The sequence below is a fragment of the Fistularia commersonii genome, chromosome 27, assembly GCF_037954325.1.
Source record: "Fistularia commersonii isolate RoL2024-O1a breed Wild chromosome 27, RoL_Fcom_v1.0, whole genome shotgun sequence".
NCBI classification, from domain to species: Eukaryota; Metazoa; Chordata; class Actinopteri; order Syngnathiformes; family Fistulariidae; genus Fistularia; species Fistularia commersonii.
The window spans coordinates 10,370,625-10,392,519 of record NC_141310.1 but is presented as its reverse complement, the minus strand read 5'-3'; the positions used below and the strand labels follow the sequence as shown (position 1 = coordinate 10,392,519).

Sequence of the window (21,895 nt, the reverse complement as noted above, 5' to 3'; positions counted from 1 at the left end):
CTGTTCAATCCCTTTATACATCATTGAAATGTTTTACATTTTAATATCCTTGGTTACAGGCTGCTGTTTAAGTATTATTGAAATATCCATTTACTACTTCATAGCCTTTTATGTTGTTGTTTGTGTTTGTTGATCGTGTGGTAATGGTGCTGGCCACCTCCTATATGTAGGTCCGTCTAGTTGTATGTTTAGGAGAGATGGTTTGTTTTGATTATGCCTAATATGTTTGTCCTTGCAACTATTTGCTCTTCGTTTTCATTAGGGACTGGGCAAGCTATTTTTGAGTTTGTCTGGTGCATTTACCCTTGGTGCATAGATGTTCTCTGTTTATGTCAAAGATGTAGCACGTTTTGTTTTGGGGATGTGATGACAGTCTGACCTGAGTTTCTTGTAATAAAAAATGCACAAGAATCTGTCCACTGCCTCTGTATTTTTACAATCATGTTGAAGAGATATTTTCAAATGTGGCACCAATGTTACTTTACACATATTTTAATACAATAATTTTGATGTCAGTATTATAACATATCTAATGTGTGGGTTCTTTTGTACATTTTCCTTTGAACATTATAATATTTTCTCAACATGCCATTTGTTTGTTTGAAACTGCATACAGATATTGCCTTTCTAAATATCAGAAAATTAGTTAAACATTATTTTCCATTGAATGCTTAAGAAGGTGCCATATATAATCCCTGTGTATTTTGCGATCGTATTAATTCATGCATTAGTTTCATCGGCTTCGATCGGAAAAAAAAATTCTCATATGACAGTATCTAATGACAAACATAGCAAGTTGATGGGGGGCCTTCACATATTTCACTCAGGGAAAATAAAACCAAGAAAACCCCAGTTAAACCATTCTACATAAAATTATTTCATTAAAAAACTGGCCAGCTAATTACCACTCAATTATCTGTGTGAAGACTATTCATAAAGAAACCGACAGATTTGCTTTGACCCAAATGGCCCCCATTTGTCCTCAGGAATGCTCGACATGAGCAGTTTGGAGGTCAGGCGTCGTGCACAAGGACACGAGAAGAGTTTGCAGCTCGATGATGAAAAGCTCTGAGCTCTAGGCTACCAGCACAGCGGGCTCTTCAAAAGACATGCAACTGTAAGCCGTGGGGAAAAAAAGTGCCTTGTCCTTTCATACAAGGTACATAAAGTAACTGACATGCTGTAAATATACACTTTAAAATCAATAGCTATGCTTATTGATTGTGGTACTCTAGATGATTGCTGCTTGTACTTGCTGGTAAATGTCCATTTGAGTACATGTAACAACATGTCAATTCTACTTTCTTTTCCGGAATTGTACTTGTCATTAAACTGAAGCTAAGGGAGTCACTTGCCCCAGGAGAGTCTTCATCATAACAGATGATGCCAATGATAGTAAATAATAAGAATAAAATTAGAAAAAAAATTAAAAACTGAAGCCAGTTTTCATTTCACTGAAAAATGGCGATGGAAAATAATCTCCCTGGGGGAATATATAGCACCTATTATCGGGCGAGTCGGTTTTTTGTGAGTGACGATGTGAAGCAGCATATGATTAGAATGGCAAGTTTCATCCCGAAATCATCCGTTAAGCATGTTGCTGTGATTTTTATAACTGTGCACGACAGCTTCAACACACAAGGCTAATATTTGATATCTTGAATATAGATGGGGCACATTTTTGCTGGTCAGAGTCCATTAATGGTAAGAAAATATGGATGCTCTTGTTTGTGCACATCATTTCCAATGGTTTCAGTTTTTATTTGCGAAAAAAACGAGATCATTTAAGTTATATTTTACCGGCTACGGAATGATCTGAGCCCTTGGTTTTGAAATTTATTCCACGTCTTTCAGCACATTAGACACTGTCATATTCCCCTGTCTTGTATTGGATTCCTAAAAAGCTTGCACTGCAGTGACAACAAAAAAAAAGAAGAGGGGGGAAAAAAAAGAAAAAGGATCGTTTTAAAATTGGTTCCCAGCAGGATCATTCCATGAGGCATGGAGCAGTGCAGTACAGTTTACTCAGCTGAAGTCAACACCTCCCAGAAGAAGTGTCCTCTGCGTGACTCCTCACAGAGGAGAAAAAAAAAAAAAACGAAACTCAAACAATAACAAAACAAACAAATCTGAGCAACTCTGTCTAACGTGTACATATACCTCTGAAATGAATGAACGATAAAGGGAGGGAAATAATCTGCAGCGATGTTCTTGAAGCCCAGATCACCCAGGCAAGTGATGCTGATTGGGATGCAACATGAGTTAAATGGTGAAAAATGAAGCCTCCTCTGTCAGTTCTATAAAAACCCGCAATAATAAATGTACAGCTGTGAATATACTCTGTGAATTTTTTCAGAATATCCATGGACTGACTGCACATGAATGTTTACCTTTCAATTCTTTTCACATTTGTAATCAGCACATGTTAAATAGCAATTTACATTTCGATAGCATCTTTCACTCACTGTCCTTTAGTGCATTGTTACGTATTTATTTATTTGCATGATGTCATTACAAAGCTACTTGCGCCTCTTCAATGTTAAGAACGTCTTGTCATAGTTTCTATTGTACACAGTATTACATTGTGCAAGGAAACACTCCTCCTTACTGTGCATATAACATTCAACATGAATCCTTTGGAATAAACAGGTTGCATCTCTCAGGTTGCAATGAGTTTAATTTGAATTAGTAAGATCGTCTGGAAAATACAAAATTATACGAGTTGATTATTGTAAACATTTCCAAATGCTAGATGAACGCAAAGGCGTTTATGTGAGATTTTGCTGAAATATTGGAATAGCAATGAGGCACATATATCGTTGACTGAGGTGTAGCTGTCAATACCAAAAGTCAAAAAGCCAGTCAGGTGATGAAACCTTGGTGACAAGTTATTCTGCTGTGACAGATGACATTTCTGAGAGGTTGCATCTGGACTACTCTGGCGCTGAGGCAAAGCTGGCCTTTTACTCTGTTTGCAGAACTAACATTCATCAGGAAGCCTCAAATACACACACACACACACACACACACACACACACACACACACGGATATAAAACATGTAAATGGCAGCTGGCTCCCTGAGTGCAATATTCGTTCCATTTATCGTGTTATTTTACTGTTTTTCTTTTTTTTTTGGGGGGGGGGGGGGGGTGGCAATGGCCAAAGTGTTCTTAGGAATTATTTCCAATGACATTAATATTAATTATTGCTCTTTTTTTGTCATCTCCTTTTACTTCTTTTCCTTTTCCTCCAAAAACATAGTAATCATACTTTGTGTTGCCCGTGGCTGCGAGCAAGTCGAGCACAGGGATCTTTCTTTCATTATTTATTTATTTTAAATTATTTATCTTGTTTCCTTCCTTTCCTTTCTTTCTATCACCTCCTCCCTAAACATCTTCTGTTGCCCCGTGGCACAGGCTTAACAAGTGAAAGCTCTCTGTCAGTTTTTTTTTTTTTCACCCTCGCAAACGAAGGATGGCCTGAATTGCATGAATCCATGCCTGCATTTCTGGCTCAGGGGAACAGCAACGGGCGGGCGTGGAGGCACGGGGCGGTGAGGGATTCTCCCCCAGTGATTCATTTGAACTTTTCTTCTCTTTGAAATGGCATCACAGAGGCTCTGCATGATTAATGTCACCACACTTATACACTGTTCTGCCCAGAGTGCCAGACAGATTTTTGAACAAACTTGGAACGTTTTGGAATGGCAATGGAAAAGCTTTAGTTTGACTGGCACTCAATGAGGTATTCAATGTTCCCACTTTATCTACAGTAAGTGGTGTTGTCAATAAAGTGTCATTATTATCTAGTCTTATGTCTATGATGGCAATTCAATGTACAATACATGCAAAAGTCTGCAAAACTTTACACGAAAGGAAGATCTTCATATCCTGGTCCTGTGACCCTGGAAAAAACTGCATCAAATCAGTGTGTTTTTATTGATTTATTCTCTTTTTATTTTATCATTAATAAACCATTTGGGTTGTTGCATGTGACTTTTAATTGCAAACACAGATTCTGCCGAAAGAGAGTATTTATACATTTCCTGATGTAAAAATTTTGGATGAATTTTGGTTGAATGCGGTACGTGTCTACACACACACACACACACACACACACACACAAACACACACACACGAGTTAAGTATCTGCAGAATGTTGTTATGATTAATTATCACTACTATCCAACAACAGCTATTATTAAAAAATATTCTTGTGATACAAAGGTAACATGCTGATTAAGCAGTAACTCTGAGAAAATATATAAATGCATTGGCGTATTACTACATCTTACTGTGAATATGTGATCTCCTACCAAAAGCACAACTCCATATGAACGTACCCAAAGTTGACTTATCGAGCTGAATACCATCTGGTCTAAATATCACATCGGAACTCAGGTTGTAGGCAAAGGCTCAAGGAAAATGAACAACAATGGTGAAATGATGGTGAAATTCATTTCGTCTCAGCTTCTGTCGTCTTTGATGAGAAACATCAGGGGCTTTTATTGTGCATGAGGATGAGGTTTGTCACTCTTCACTAAAAAAAAATACATAAATGATAAATAAATGCGGGGCAGTTATTTATTTTTTTTTTCGTCAAAACAGCAGTTTTTTCCAACATTAAGAATTAAACTGTATTTAGATGAAACCAACTTGACTTTGCTGTGAACTTTCAATAAGTCATATCAATAGTTAGACTCACGTTTTCTTCCATATTTTCTGAAAATTGTGCGAATATTTCAAAATTTTGTTTTCTCACAATTTTCTTTTTTTTTTGGTACTTTCTCATTGCATTTTAAAATACATGAATGAATTTAAAACTAATGCTGTATTTAATTACTCCTAGCGATTTGGAATCAGCAAACTCTTGGTATGTATATATATATATATATATATTTTTATTTTTTTTTATTTTCAGGTATTTCTTCAAGAGAGCTCAAAATGTAACGAGGCCTGCTAATCACATGAGGCTAATTGCAGTTGTGATTTTGTAAATCAATCTAATCATTTAGCGGTTTCTCTTGGTTTTAGCCTGCAGTCAAAAGACCTGAGAAAGCTAGTCTTTCGCCAAAGCAGACTCGTGTCCTCAGCGAGCTAATTATACTGTATAATTCAAAATCAACCAGCGCAAATCAGACCATCCCACGCTATCTTCAGGTGGAGTGTCTTCTTGCTGACTCCACGCTGACACTCCGATGTTTCACTTTGCACTCATTTCCCCCGGAGACTAAACAAGATCCATCCAGTTAGAGCAATGGGAACTTTTCTAATTAATGTTGCAATTATAATCACGCTTCCATTGCAAATGCAAAAGCAAATGCCTCTCTGGGCTCTGTGGTCCCACTGATGGGCACACACAGAGAAATGCCAATCAAAGTAGGGGCTTCATCAACTTATTGGTGGCTGAGATACAAGAAAAGAGCCTCTTCACTCCCTCAAGGGTGAATGTAATCAGAAGCACCATCTATCCATGTTTCCCCTCTAAAGGGGGAAGATCAAGGAACAGCACTCTGCAAACATCTTTACAGCAGCGGCCTGAGATTGCAACAGCATTTACGTGAACAGTTGGTAAGAATTTCTTCATAAAACAGCTAACTTGTTTGATTGTATCATCGTTAGGATTTCATGTGTCTTTCCCAGCTTTTCCCCTATGTGAGCCGAATGTTCCTACCTCTTCCCATTGGTGGATGTAGCGAATGAGTCTCGAGAGACGCAGGAGTCGCAGCAAGCTGAGGATCTTGGTGAAGCGGACAATCCGCAAGGCGCGCGCAGTCTTGTAGAAATCGGAGTCGATGCGCGTTTCCACTATGAGGAAGATGTAGTCCACGGGAATAGAGGAGATGAAATCCACCACGAACCAGCTCCGCAAATACTTGATCTTGATCTGCTGCGGGTCCAGGATGATCTCCGTGTTGTCCTCCTTGACGATACCCGTCCTGAAGTTGAGAACCAGGTCCATGAGGAAAAAGGTGTCAGACACCACGTTGAACACGATCCAGGGAGGAGTGTGCTCGTCCTTAAAGAACGTGATGCCTACAGGGATGATGATGAGGTTGCCAACCATCAACAGCAGCATGGTCAAGTCCCAGTAAAATCTTGTTGAGAGAAAAACAGAGGAAGATGAATATAAATTGGTGAAGGAAGGACAATTGGTTGGTTAGAAAAGTCTCGTCTTCCCCAAACAATGAAAACTAGATGACAGATAACTTTTCTTTGAAAAAAAAAGTATAATATTGTATGTTTGATTGATATTTTTTGTGCAATTTAATTGGAATATTTACACTGTATTGATTAGTTTTAATCAATATTTGAGCAGCCATTTGGTTTTTGCCATTCGCATTATTTATTACTCAGGCAGCACCAGTTGTATAAATCAGCAAAATCAATGCTACATAAGATAGCATGACCAATCTGTGCACTCAATCAGAATTCCCTCACAAAAATGTATACATTGGTAACCCAATAATGCATTGTTACAGGAACTGTAAAAGACCTTCACCTGCACTTCAAACCAGCTACAATAAAAGGAGCTTGAATGACAAGTTATTTCATTCCCTATTTACTTTATGTTTCCCTTTTAATGGTACAATGCATTATGAATAACCAACAATTGATCCAAGTGGTGTCAGTCACGGGCCCTCTTGCCAAACCCTCCGGCGCCTGCCAGAATAAAGTCATTTGCAGAAGCACGACTAGCTGGCGTGTCGTAAAGATCTTGATCAACTTGGCTCCAGCTGCCGGGACCACATGCACTTGTTTTGGGAAATGAGGAAAATGACGATGAAATTGACTTGTATCATCACGCCCCAGGTGACATTACATGTTTTTATTAAGACTCCCAGTCACAGCTGAGGTCCTGGTGTTTGGATGTTGCGCACGCGTGGATGGAAACTTGAACAAACTGGGCACAACCTCCTCGACATATAACCCCCCCCCATGCCACTAGGCTTCTTGACATTAAGGCTATTTGTGTTTGGACTGTAAATCACAACTCAAAGGTCAATGGGGGTTAACTGTTAATTATAAACTCCACCGTGACCTCGTCCATCCTCAGAGCCTGAGAGTTTGGATATAAATTGCGCTCTCTGCTGGCTCGGTAATTGAATCCAGATTGGCTCTTTTGTGTTAAGAGTGATATATCCTGGATACTTCATGGAACCCAGTATGAGAGGGTTCTGCATTGTACAGTGTCCCACTGAGCTTGGATGATTTACCCACCCACCCTTAACTGGTCCATAACGGTCTGTCTCGGCGCAAAAGCAATTTCTGCGGCAGGGGCATGAGACAAACGAAAGATGAGATATTACAAGATGTGCAAACCCATGAGAGGGAATGCATTTTCTTTTTCTGAAAGTGAGCTAGAACACACAAAGTGATTACTGCTGTTTCACTTCCTCATTGCAACTGATGTCTATTGATTTCATGGTGGATTCACATGCTGTTGAAATAAATAAACCCCAAAGCGGTTTTCACTGAATCGCTGTTCTACAGGACAAGAGCACACATCTCTATCAGAAAGAACACATTATTTTTTCCGAAATTAAATAAAGAACTGGAAGGTAATTAAAGCCACAAGGAGCAAAAATATATTGCTAAATATAACACATTTCACATTTAAAAATCTTTTGTCTTGTCCTTTGTCTTGGCTGAACAAGTGACTGTCTGGTTCTTCTTTCAACCTAAAATAGTATTTCCTTGGACTGTCAAGTAAGGGTCAGACATTGGATGTTAAAAATAAAAAAAATTAAAAAAAAAAATAAAAAAAATGAAATTGATAAATAATAAATATGAAAAGCAGCATTCTCCAATTGTCCCTTATTTAAGAGCTAAGTACTTGCTTTAGTTTATCTGGTGATATTCTTTTTTTTCCTCTTTACTTGTACAACCAGAGGTAAGAAAAAGAAATAGCTTGCGTGGTTTTCTCCATATTTAAGTTCTTGCCTATGGGGACAAGGGGTCTCCCTGCCTTCACCACAGGAATCTGTGTATCGCTATGAATGAAATGGAAAAAAAAAAAAAAAATATGACAGCAGCACCCCACAAGCTTGAAACTAGGTGACACTTCAATATGCAAGGATATTAAATTGCAAGCATTTTACACATTCACACATGAATTTGCAGTGTAAACACACACAAGCACACCAATACACACGACACAGGGACAGTAATTGGAATTTTTCAAAGTAAAGGGGTATCTACTGTTCCGGCTTGTTGTCAAGTGGAGTTATATTTAGCCAGACCTTGCCATCACTGTTTGCTCATGAGACAGAAAGCTCCGGAGAACCTGAAAAACTTCAAAGCGAGAATTGCAAACATGGGTAATGACATTTGTTCTTCATACCTCCATGTTCACTAATACTACACATACATCGCGTTTGCATTTATATAAGCCTTACGGCCTGTTAATAGGGTGTAAGCGTGCTACGAGTTTTTTACAGAGCCGTCTTGCAGTGAAGTGAAATGATCAGCTCCAAGAATAAAGTGAAGTCAAACACATATGATACTTCTGTTTACACTTGAGAAACCACGGTTGTGTTTCAGTGCAAGTTTGCAGCTTATTTATTGCACATCAAAATATAATCACAAATAAAACCCTCCCTAAAGTGTACCATCTTTTTTTTAATGTGTTCCCAGACAACAATTTGTTTTGTTTACTACGATGTGAGACTCAAAACAAGCCCAAGTCGACATCTTATGTCAGCCAACATCAACTCCACTTTTGTTGTTATTAGGTCGCATTATCGTCGCGTGGCAGTAGCTGTATGGTAATTTGCGGCACAGTATTGCAGCACATTTAAGGGTAAATATGTGTTCAGTTTTCAGGCTCAAGCTTCAAGTCATTATCTATCGCACATTGCTGTGCCGCGTAGGGATGAATGGTAAACAAAGAATGCTAAAAACGAGTAAACTATATCTGTAAAATAGATACATCAGAGAAAATAAATACGTTATTCTAAAATCCACTACCTAAAAATGATGATAAACAAACAAGCAAGTCAGAAGAAGTTGTAGTTGATTGTCAGTTAAATTTAAAATCACACGAGAGGTAGTTGTGATACAAATCTGTAAATGTTTTCCAGTGGCAGTGACTTCCACACATAACCCCCCAAGCTTGCTCGATTGTATTATACGTGAGAGACCAAACCAAAAAAATAAATAAGATAAAAAACAAAGCCGGCCTATCAATAGGCCCTTTGAAAAGCCGGCATGCCCTAGATACTATCCATTGAGGGAATCCCTGTCATCATATTAAGTACCGTTCAAATACTCAAAAAGGGCTGAGTGAGGAAGTCAATAAAACAAAGGTTCACTTTGGGAGGAGAAGGATGTATCATTATCGGTGCCACTTGATTTTGTGTTATGAAATAGCACCACTACTTGGCAAGGGTCATTTGTTTGGTCCAATGTAGCTTTTCCTAGCAATGGATGCAGCCTCAGGCGAGCTCAAAACCAGTTTCTTTTTGAGCCGGTCCCAAGCCCAGATAAATGCACCAGGAAGGGTGTCCGATGTAAAACTTTTGTCACTTCTGAACTTGGGACTTTCATACCTGATCGGAAGAGGAAGAAGGCGTGTTCAGAAGCAGAAGAAGAGAGTGGGGACTTTGAATATTTGGACGAGGACAGGAAAAGCTACAAAGTTGGTTGACATGATGCAGTAAAGGCAGGTGGAAATTCTGTGTGGATGGAAAGCGAGAAAGGCTGGAAGCTTAGGAGCAGGTTTTAAGTTGTGCTACCATGGTACTGACAGGAAGAGGACTGGAATAGGAGTTGTCTTGAAGGAGGAGTTTGATGGGAATGTTCTGGAGGTGAGAGATAGTGTCAGATAGAGTGATGAGTCTGAAGGTTTGATGCTCAATGTTGTTAATGGGAATGCCCCACAGGTGGGAAGTGAGTAAGAAGAGAGGGTGAAGATTCTGGAGTGACTTAGATGGAGGGATGCAGAATATCCCCAGAGGTGAGTGTTGTAATAGACGCAGACTTCAGTGGACATGTCGGTGCAGTCAATAGAGGTGACAAAGAAATGGTGGGCTTTTTTCAAAAAGGATGGAGATGGCTGTAGTGAATAGCAGGAACTTAGGGAAGGAGCATTCTGGTAGACCACATCTGGTACAGCAAAAGATGGAAAGAGTAGTGGAAACTAGACCGAGAGCAGAAATTAGCATTTGTGAACAGCAGTATGGTTTAATGGCTAGTAAGAGCACTACAGATGCAGGATTTGCTTTAAGAATGCTGGTAGAGAAGTACAGGATAAAGTCAGAGGGAGCTGCAGCCTGCCTTTGTAGATCTAGTACCAGGTAATGTGTGATAAAAGAGCACCAGCGCAAATGAAAGGACAGGTTTACAAGACAGCGGCGAGACCAGCGAAGCTGTGTGGTTGAGAGAAAGTAGTAGTGGGGAAAAGACACAAAGCAGAGATGGAAGTAAGAGAAATGAATATGTTGAGGTTCTCTTTGGGAGTGACGAGGATGGATTACATCAGGAATGAGTCCATCAAAGGGACAGCACATGTTAGAGAGATAAGTTCAAAAAAAAAATCCTGAAATCCCTGTATGCTGAAAATACAGGATACACACTATCCAACAGTGTCATTTGTATATCTGAACAGAAATCAGAAATGCACACTACTTGACCATCCAGGTTGATTTTTTGAATAAACAAATTGTCACTTAATAACATCATATTGGTAAGAATTAACAGTCACCTGTTGTAATAACTTGCCAAAATGCTGTTGGTGGGAAGGAGGTCGTAAATAAATACTGGTAGCTGCTGATGACACCACTAGAAGTTGGTGAAGCGTAACGAAACATTAATTGTCTGCCTTGATTCACACTCCTGTCAGTGTGAACGTGCATGTCTGAAATATCTTTACCAGTTACCCAGAGGAGGGAAAAGTAGGGGAACATAAAATGTATCTGGACAAAGTAAGTGTGTTTCAATTGTTCAATTCAGGCTTTTGATTGTAGCCTACATTTTGTGTGACGTATTAACAGGAGCCGGGGGGGACAAAACTACTGAAACAGAGCAAAGCACAGCTAACGGATGATTCCTCCTCATCATCACTATCAGCGTCCAAACAGTTAGGAGACACAATGCTGTTTAAGACCTCCGGACATCACTTTGGCAGTAAAAATGGTTACAGACGCCACCTGTTTGAGCAGGCTTCACTTGTTAGAAGAGTGGGGGGGGGATAAGATCAACAGCAGCAAAATCAACAGCAGCTGTTGTTTGCTTATTGAGCAAATGCAGCTTCCCAACTGTCCAAATATCAGGAAAAATGCATGATACATTTTCCTATTGGAAATGTATTCTTTTTTTTTTGTTTGTTTTTTAGAGCTAGTAAATTCATTGGTCGCAAAAACAACAATACTTTTCCAATAATTGCCTCAACCGAAGTCACATCAACAAAGTGGAATATCATATCGTCTGCTGATTGTAAGTGAATATGTATTTGTGCATGTCGACTTGCGTGTGTGGAGTAAATACTCGTGGTTTCTCCTTTTCACTACGGTTGCCTCCTAATGGAGGTCAGGCCACCTAAACTTAGCAGAGATCCATTTACTGTGTTTTATTATGCACTAGGACCCTGACATAGAAGAACATTGTTCTATAAATATAGCCGAGCAAGTGTGGGACGTTCGACGGACATTTCAAAGGCATTAAGGGCCAACCTCTTTTCTTTTTTTTTTCAATCTGTGTGTGTTTTGTCTTGTATATGGCCAAAGGTTTTAAATAAAGTCTGTAATGATAATTTAAAAGAAAAAAAAAAAAGGGTAGGGCCACCATCTCTTCTCTGATTCCGCTATAATGAGCTTCCGCCCCATTTTTGATAAAACACCAAAAATAGGATCGGGTTGCAAAAATCACTGAAACGTTACCACCAGTGAAAGAACTGCATGTACCTGCCAACAAACTCCTTGTCTGTGGAGGTTCTCAGTCCTCCAGATCATGGTGAATTCTTGTCAAAATCTTCTTGTCTTGGCAACTGGGCTTGAATTTCTTTACCCGAAGATGTTTCACCCCTCATCCGAGAGGATTCTTCAGGTCTAATGACCTATGGGGAGTTTCCAAATACAACTGCCAGGGTTTTGGGTGGCTCCAGGTTATGGTGGCTTGTTATGTAAATGGAAGGGTTGATCGACAGAAACTACATTTAAGGTCCAAACTACGTCGTCATGCTCATGTTCGGTGTTGTTCGTTGGAACAAAAGAACAACTTTCAGGGATTACCTGGATTGGAGGTTAAAGGTTAAACTAAACGAATAACATGAACTGTGGCTCATGTGGACAACTATCTACCGGGTGTGTGAACTGAGTGAACACACAAGAAACACAAGCATCGCTCTAAGTTTTCACCCCACGCAGTTGCATCTGCAAGGTAGCTGTAATTGTTTTCAACTATTAGCTGTGTGTTTTGATGATACTCCACTATGACTCGACTTTAAATAAGTTGGCTGGCTAATAAGTTTTTTTTTTCTTTCCTCCATAGAATAGCTGATGTTGATATAGCTACACGTGGAATAATCATGATGTCCCCACTCATGAATATGTGCTTCAAACTGTTATTAATGAACCCTTTGAATTAATTCTCAGTCAAATAGAGTCTTCAGGTCAACATGTTTTAAATTAGGTCCCTGAGGTAAAGTAAGTTTGGTACAATTCTCTGGTTCAACCTAACGTTAAACCCCACCTTCTAGCCCAAATCTTGTCATATCGGGTTCCCCGAACCAAAGACGATAAATAAATGAAGACTAAGTCAAAACCTCAAAAGCAGCAGCTCACCATGGCTTCCACCACTTCCTCAGCAGGCCAGACCTTGAGTATCTGTTCATTTAATTATGTGATCACTAGGAAACATCAAATACCCAATTGAACTTTCTGAACAGAAGGCGGACACAGCTGCCTTTTGCATCGTTTATGTAACAGATACTTTTAAAGATGTGAATGCTAATCAGCCGACCGTCACGCACCTAACTCACCGTGGTACTGAAAAGCTCACTGTCCACATGATGGGAGACCTGACATTTTGCTGTCTGGAGGGACAGAGCGGCGGCCCGCTCAGCTCTCTAGTGGGGTGACTGGGGACGGCGGGAACATGTTGTCACCCTCAGAGTGCATCTGACTACATGATAAGCCTCTCTCTTTCTACTGGCAACAAACCCAGGAATTGCAAGAGCCACCACAAACAGCTCAAGGATATGAATTTACTTCTCAGACTAGCAGATAGTTAATTCTGTGTAATTCGGTTAATACGGTGTGCTTTGTTACTGGCGGAAATTAGTCATTTCGGTACACAGAACTTTTCTCTAAAAAAATAAAACAACTGCTTTTAACATGCGCATGGTCTCTATGAGCAGGGATTCTGAAATGAAAAGGGCAAAATTTGTTTGTTGAATATTCCATGATTTTTTTATTTTTTTTTGACAAGCAGAAAAAGGCACATGACTATCTAAAAAGCCCACAATGTAGTGTCTGAGATCTACTTAGTTTATATATATATATATATATATATATATATATATATATATATATATATATATATATATATATATATATTAGCGTTTTGGTCTGGGAAAACACCTGGTTGACAGTAAAATGTCTGTTTAATAAGCAATAGCTGTTGTTGGCCACAGCCACACCACACAAACCTGCAATACAACTAGCTGTTCCTGCTCAATTCCTGGTAAAAACAAACAAAAAAAAATTTCATTGCACCCCAAACCACACCCACAAAATTCCCAGCAACCCTAAAATCACACAGAAAACAAGCATGACCATAAACCCCGACATTCGTGACTCGATATAATATATAGATGCTGGTCCTCATGGTCTTTCACTCGCCACCTCATTTGTTTTCACTGGACAGCTATGCGGCTTGTTTTTAGGCTTAGGTTGGGTGTTTGCCTGGAACTGGCCTTCAGCGATGATAGTCAAAGGGAGGATGTTTACGAATTCATGTCTTTATCTGGTCCACACACATCTCACTTGTGTAACTCTCTATTGTCATCTAGGGTCCTGGTCTGAAGGGTGAATGCACTACTACCCACAAATCACACTCATGTTTGATATCAAGAGTGAAAAGGCTTACATAGGAATTTTGCTGACCTCCAGAGGTTTAACTTTCCCCTTTGGTTAGCAGGCGGGGACATGGAACATCTACCATAACCAGGAAAGAAGCCGGGTCTGGTTATGAAATGAAGTGATGCAGTGAAATATGTTATTCAGTCCAGTCTCTCGGTCACAAATTTAACATGATTGAAATGAATTATCATTAAAGAAAATGTTTTTTACATGTAATTGATTTTGGAACATTGGCGTTCATATTTACTGAAATTGGTCCCCTGTCAAACTGACGTAAGTAATAGTTTAAAAAAACAAAACTATAATTTAAAAAATTACTTTGAGCCATGACATTGGTTTTCTAACTTACGTGTCTAAGTTCTAAGGCCCGCTTTGTTGAACCTTGATTTAGAGTCAATGAGGAAATTTCTCTGAGAAATCTTTTCCTACTCCGATATTAAAGCTCAAATCTTATTAACCTCTCCAAGAATGGCATTTAATAGGCCAGTCTAGGTAAATGTACACCTAATGCAATATTCAATGATTTCATTTAAAATGTATTACATCTGCCAGATTAATTTTTAAACCCAGAGTGGGAGTCATTTACCATCTTATTAGTTAAACTGTTGATGCTATAAAAAGTCTACAAACTAAGTGGAGCAAAATTGGGGGGAAAAAAAAAAACAAACAAAAACCAAACACACAGATCATATGGTTAGCTGACAGAAACCAGAAACTTATGACAATGTTTGGGTCTTTTTTTTTCAAAACACATGAGTTGTTATAGTATCTGATAGCTCCTCACTGCAAATAGCTGATAAAGCAATTTAAGTGGGCAATTCAAAACATGCCATTAAGGTTAAATAATAACCAACAAAAGCATTGACCCCATTAAGTCAGAGCCATTTTTTGAAACACCGAATTAAGGGAGATAAATGAAAACAAATGTGCAACGCTTTAGTGAAGCAGAACAAAAATGTGCGGACATATATTATATACTTCCTCTCCAAAGGAAATCTAGATAAGCCTGCCTCGTGCAACTGGAAAACAACATCCGCGACGGAAACCAAAAATACTGAGCATAAAAAGAGCCGCGCAATGGCTTTAAACAAGGCAGTTGGCAAACACAAAAAGATTTAAGTGTCTGGGAGGAAAAAAAAAAAATCAGGTTAAAAGGGTTAATCCTATTTTTGTGTCACCCACCTCAATGAACTGTCACAACGCCGCTGTCTTTGCTAAGCATAGCCAGCAGGCACACTGCAAGCACATCACTGACACTTGGGCTGTGCAGTTGTGCAGTTGCAGGTGGCTATATATAGGTGAGACACAGTGTTTTATCAAACCTGAGCTAAGAAGATTTCATCAAAAGTAGAGGTAAATCTCCCCAACCTTAGGGTAGGGGGGGAAAAAAAGGGATTCACTAAATGTCGGCAAAGGGGAGAGCCGCAAGCTCGAATTTCGCCTAAGGCTACAAAAATAACTCCATAAATAAGCTTGCAAGTAGTTCTATTGTAGGACATCAACGTGAGGGTGCAGGGTGTGATTTTTCATTGACCTCGAAGGCTCTGTCTGGGAGTGTCAGACAGCAAAACTAGTAGAAAGACAATGCTGAAGACAATGTCACGTGTGCTGCAGTATAAAACAGGCTGAACAGACACTGTTGTGCTCCATGTAAGCGCTAATGAATGAGACCAATTTCTTTACTTGACAAATTAGCAAATACTGGTCACACAGCATTATGCTGTATTTATATGTACAATATCATGAAATTAGTAGTCTGTTTTGTATTTATTCTGATGTAATGTGTCGATTTGCATTTGGTGTATAAATGCTGGAACATTCAAGTCTCTGCATTGTATTTTAGTTTATTTGTTTTATAGATCTTAGATTTACAAATAAAAATTAGCTATTAGTGAAATCTCGCACAAAACATTTATTAAACATAAGCAGGCAAATGCGATCTCAACTGTTACACGTTAAACTGTCTGTCCCAATTCCTTTAGTTTCTGATTTGTGTGTGTTGGTACCGTGTGAACTGAACGGAGGAACACACACACAAACACACACACTTTGACGAAACTGAGCAGATCAAATAGCATATAAAACAACTGCATAGGTTCATGGGATTTCCCCTTCAGGATGCAATTTGTTGATGGAGCTTCTGCTTCTTTTTTCCCACTTTAAATCAAAAGAATGAAGGACATGAAGAGAAAGTTGACATGCGCATTCGTCACGTAGGAGACAAAGGGGAGCGGGCTTCTCATGCGAGAGCCGTGGTTGATAACTGTAATTTACAATTTGATTTATGTAGTAACGCCGTGGTCACAAGGTTTAGTTCCTGGTTGAAAGAATGGGATTGCTGCAGGCAACATTAGTTTTTTTTTGGCTGGTCTGAACAGCAGCCCCAAGCATTGCTATACATGGTGGAATGTGTTTCATTTTAATCTTCTGTTTTACAGTGAAACCAGTGTTACTGTCCTTGACTTTGCGGCGAGGCTAAGTCCTTCAAAGGCTCTGCGAGAACAACCCGATACATATGGCGGCATAGGCTTCGAGGAACAGAAAACTCTTAACCGGTATTCTGGAGTGTTAGCGAATCAATCTGTGCTCAGTGATGAGAAAAAGGTGACAGTGAGTGGCAGGGCTGCAGAAGACGCGGGGAGGACAGAATGCTCTCCAGCTGGTATGCACTTATCCTACAGGCAAGTGCTACTATCTGCACTCCAAACTTTATGGACTGTCATCCTGACACTTTCTGGGTCTGTGTTTTATCATGATACCTTGTTATCAACGGTAAAGGTCTTTTAGGTTATGTCAGGATGCCCACTGTCAGAGAGCTACAGTGTGAGACGGAGGTTACGCTAGACATCTCCCTCCCATAACGCTTCAATGCTGGCCAGGAGAAAGCCAGAACAAACAGGGGCGAGGGAATTTGTCTTATCGCAGATGAGGTACTAATACAATTGACTGCATAATAAAAAAAAGCTGGGTTGAACAATACACCGTGGCCTCTTGCCTTTGCTTTGGTTTGCACCGGTGCTGGATCATTATCATCACTATTCCAGGTAGTGCAATTTGCAAATGGAGCGACCACAAAAAAAAAAGCCTTTCTTATCCAACTCCAAAATGGTGAGATGAGGTCAAAGGGTGAGAGGAAAATTAAGTGGGATGAAGAGGCAAAATCAAGAGTAAATGACGGTCAACACAGCATATATTATTTATACAACAAATAAAGACTAAAAGGCGTTGCAGCAAACAGAGGATGAATACAAGAACTCAATCGTTTGGCTAGACTAGACTTTCATATTCTATATGAAGAGCGCAAAAGAAGAAATTAATAAGTGAAATTCACCTTTACTCTCAATAAAGGTGAAGTAAATACGAAAAGAAGAGTAAATAAAAATAAAATTAATACGGCTGAAAAATCTGATGGAAAACCCTCGGTAAGAAGACATTCAGAGCATGAAATGAAATCAAATCAGAGGAGATGCGGTTTATCTGTTTTTCACTGGTATGCGTGAGTAAGCAAAAGTGGAGGCTTATCTGACTGTTAAACCACACAGAGCGGGATTTATCATGTTTATTTGTTAACTCTAATTTCTCAGTTGTACATTCTGAACAAGGTCAGGAACTGGATTTACACACACCTCGGCATCTGCTGTTTCCTCCACAGCTAAACGCCGGGAAACATTTTCTGAGTTTGACCGAAGCTAGCAAGAAAGACAAATGACGACATTTTGGAAACAATATTGATGGTGAAGATTAAAAATGTGAAAAAAAAAAAAAAAAAGTGAAGCAGTGAAACATGCACCGCTGCATGTTTCGCCATCCAGCAATTTGTTTGAACCTTCGAGACACCCAGCATGTGGTGGCAGCCAAGTCAAACACATTGATCCGGGGAAGTATCTCCTGCAAATCACGCAAGCCGCACACAAGAGCCCTTTATTTAGCACAACGGAATCTGGTTCTCTCTGTGCGGAAACCCCACTGTTTCCAAAGGGCTTTAGCCTTCTGTACAATCTTTCAAAACTCAACAGTGAAGAGGTCCTCTGAGGAAATGGCACCCTCCTGTTTTGTCTACTCTGCAAAGAGGTTATACTGTAATGTTGAATAACAGCAATCAAAGATTAACTATGAGCAGCTTATGTGAGGAAACAGTTTATGATCTGCCATAAAGACATATACAGAGTCGCTGAAAGGATGTAAATTTTTGTTTATTTTTCCAGTTTTTCATGACCTGCTTCAAGTGAAATATAATCATCCTTAGTCATTCATGATTGAAGCTATCAAAAGATGGTGTTAAAAAAAAACGTATCATAACAATGATAATAGCTACATTGTCGATATTAATTAAAATTGAAATGATTTAGGTGGAAATAAGGCCGCAGTTATCAGTTCATGGTCGTGTATTCTGCAACTTGAAATAAGACATTGAATTGCTGAGTGTCCACTGAATTCTTTCAGTTTGGTAAAAAAAGAAAAAAGAAAAAGTGGAGCAAAACTCTGGGTTCACCTTGTTACTTTTGTTCTCATCTTTCTACCACATCTCTGTGTTTTTGAAAGCTGAGTCGTCACTGAGTTGATACGGCTGAAACCAATCTTCACTTTTTAACTGAAAACAAAAACCACCACTGTGGTAATTGACTAAACTGTGTAAGGCAAAGCAAACAAACAGATACGCAGATACGATCATTTGAGTGTATTATCAATTTTATTAATGTCAATATAGATTTGATGTTCGGGTTGCTCCAGTTAATTTGGTAAAAAGCCTTGTGTAACGTAGGGTTGCCTCTCCCAAGAAACTCATTACATTAGAATACTCTGATCATTTTTTGTTTGTTTCTTTTGCCGTATTATTTTATTTGATCATAAAAAAATAACACCCACTGAAAGATAATGGGAATGTAGAGGTATAAAATGTGATGGCAGTCTTTGACACGCTGTCTGTTACAGTGTCACTCCTAAATAATGTTGTCCTCCTGAGTGACCTACAAGCAGAGCTGATTAATGTCTCTGGTACGCACGGCTAATTGGTTCTGAACTTAAAAGAACTTGCCTCCGACTTTATATCAGCAAGCTGCGTTAAATCCAAAGTGCTTTTTAAAACGGTGTTCCTCGTCGTGCCACCCCCTGGAGCAACATATCAGTGCCAGTTTCACATCTTCACCATGTCCCTTCTAGGCTGATAGGGAAAAAAAGCAATTCAATTTCAGAGAGACAAGGGGTGTTGAGATTCCACCTGGGACGCTGGCGAGGCTTGAAAGGTCAACCTGTGTGTACTGGATATACCAGAATCTGTGTGAGGATGAAGGAGTAGGCTGGAATGCATGCATCCATGCAGGAGCAATCATAAATCCAAGATTTCATTTGAATGCAGCTCTATAAAATAAAACAAATGTAAAAAAAAAAAATTGGACCTAACTGCATGTGACATCATATAAAGAGCCTCAGATGTACATTGTGGTTATAAGAGAAATCAGATCAAAATTGGCCTGTGGCAAGCAATACACACCCGGCCCAGTAATTGTTTTAACCTTCGATGGGTACGAAAAGGATATCAATTCATGAATTAGTTTGCGCTTCTGGTCAAAAGTCGTACTGAGCTGCCGAATAATATGTCTCTCAGGGCCGCACTTCCCTGTGAAAATGAGCAAATCTGAGCCATCTGGTTTCAAACTGGCCAAGAACAAGCTGAGGAGAGGAGGTGTAAATGTATTTACACAGGCCTAATATTCTTTATGAATAGCATGCCTTACAGTGGCTGCAGAGAGAGGTTACAGAGTGGACAGGTTACGTATGTGAACCCTAACTGGCTTCGTTAATCAGTCCATCTAGACTGATTATTCCCATGATATTTATCACACTGTGCATCCTGGGGTTGCTGGAAAGCAGGTAATTTTATTTTTCCCCAATTTTTATCACTTTACATATTTTTCCCCCGCAATAAATAAAAACATAATGATAAGATTTGAACTGTTTGTATAAGTGATAACACTATAGCGTTTATCAATTAATTGGTGATGCAGGAGGCTGACACCCTTTAGTACCACAAACCATAGCAAATAATGCCCTCTTGGGTGACTCTAGAAGATTACACCTATATACAATCTGTCTTGATGTTGATTACTTTTTCAGCCAGTGCTGATTACTTGTCAAATGTCATAATAATATTAAAAATAAACATGATAAATATAATTCATAACCAAGGCCACCATTATGCCCCAGACTGGCATATATTAAGTCCACAGTGATACCATCACTTCTTTTTCAGTGACTTGCCCTTTATTTCACACTAATCATACATTAAATATCAGATGATGCAGCAACTATTCTGTTAACTATCATGGGCCAACGGAGGAATATCTGAGTATATTGTTTTCCACATTTTCATATGAATATGGCCGAAATTAAAAACAATTGCATTGAATCAATCTGAACAGATTGACCTTTTTCCAGTGTCTCCTACACAAGAATAGAGGACTGATGAAATCACTGTTAGTCGGTCTGCTTTTCATGCGGGGGGCTTTTTAATTTTTTTTTTTTTTCTCTCTTGTGTTCATAAACAGGATGGTGATTTTTTTTTTTTTTACAGCACAGCCAGGAGCATACTCTGCCAGGAGAAATGCAGAGATGACTATGGAGGTGTTGGGCACTATAACGTCGCTTCAAACGCGACTACAGGGGGATTTCTGGTCAAATTATATTTTTTCTGTTTATTTAGGTTTTTTCCCATTACACCCCTGAATTGCAGACAAAAATCCAAATGGCATATTTAACTCTGGTATTTTTGCCAAAAGTCACAACTGTTCAGTGGCAGAAAAAAATTATACCACCGAAATGTGTTAAAAGAAGCAAGGCTTGAGAATTGAGTCTTGGGCTGACTGGTGTTGTGTATCCACCTGGTGAGATTATAAATTGATGTTACAGTGCGGAGGATGGTGGAGCAGGAAGGACACACAACATTACATTTGTTAGGTGACCAAAATACATCAAGCATACCAGCAGGGTGACATGCGGCACTTAACAGAAAATGCTTCCAGCAGGCTTTCCCATTTTCAAAATGTATATGATGTCCAATCAATCAATATAATCTCACCTCCAGATTACATCACTTTGCCAAGGTTAAACTCAGCCAGCTACCTAATATGTAGAGTGGAATTAAATGACATATCAGGGGAGGGGGAAAAATCCTGACATGCAAAAAAAAAAAAATGAGAGAGAGAAAAAAAAAATCCCCCTTTTTGTAAAGGCTTGATCACGTGTCCTGATTTCACACTCCCACAGAAGTATGGCTGGTGAGGTCACACGGTACCGTTCAATCATTCTGCCGCTATGACAGGCAACCTTCTACTTGATGGCCACGCACATCCTCCCTGGGCTCCCTCCATTAAATAAATTGTGCTGTAATAATCTCTTGGCTTCTAACATTCATGGATGAGAACAGCAGCCTATTTTGATTACCCCACTTTCAGACCCAGCCAGAACCATCTGTAATCCCCATGTTTTACTGTTGCTAAATTAAAGGAGGAATTATTTAATGGAGACAGAAAGAAACAGTGCAATTTATCTCATGTACTGTGGTGTTAAGACTTCCTTCCCCCCACCCCCCCACCCACTGTCCCATGCAGATTAGCACCATGAAATAAACAAACATGCTCCGGGGAAAAAACTAACACTTGTCAAGATCAATGATCTATTATACCAAATCATTTTTGATCATATGTCTGACTCTTGCGAAAAACATACTTACAAACCACAGGCAGAAATTTCGCATTCATATAGTGAGGCTTACCAGCACCTCACCTTGACCTTTGTGTAACTCTCACCCAGACTGT

General features: G+C 39.3%; 1 protein-coding gene across 1 annotated transcript in view; it reads right to left on the bottom strand.

Moving 5' to 3' along the window:
• The window catches only part of hcn4 (hyperpolarization activated cyclic nucleotide-gated potassium channel 4), a 72,460-nt gene that overhangs the window by 45,283 nt on the left and 5,282 nt on the right, over positions 1-21,895 (bottom strand). The window contains exon 2 of the mRNA XM_086174998.1: positions 5,675-6,098. Coding sequence (XP_086031124.1) covers positions 5,675-6,098 — 424 coding nt within the window. The remainder of the gene's footprint in view (positions 1-5,674; positions 6,099-21,895) is intronic.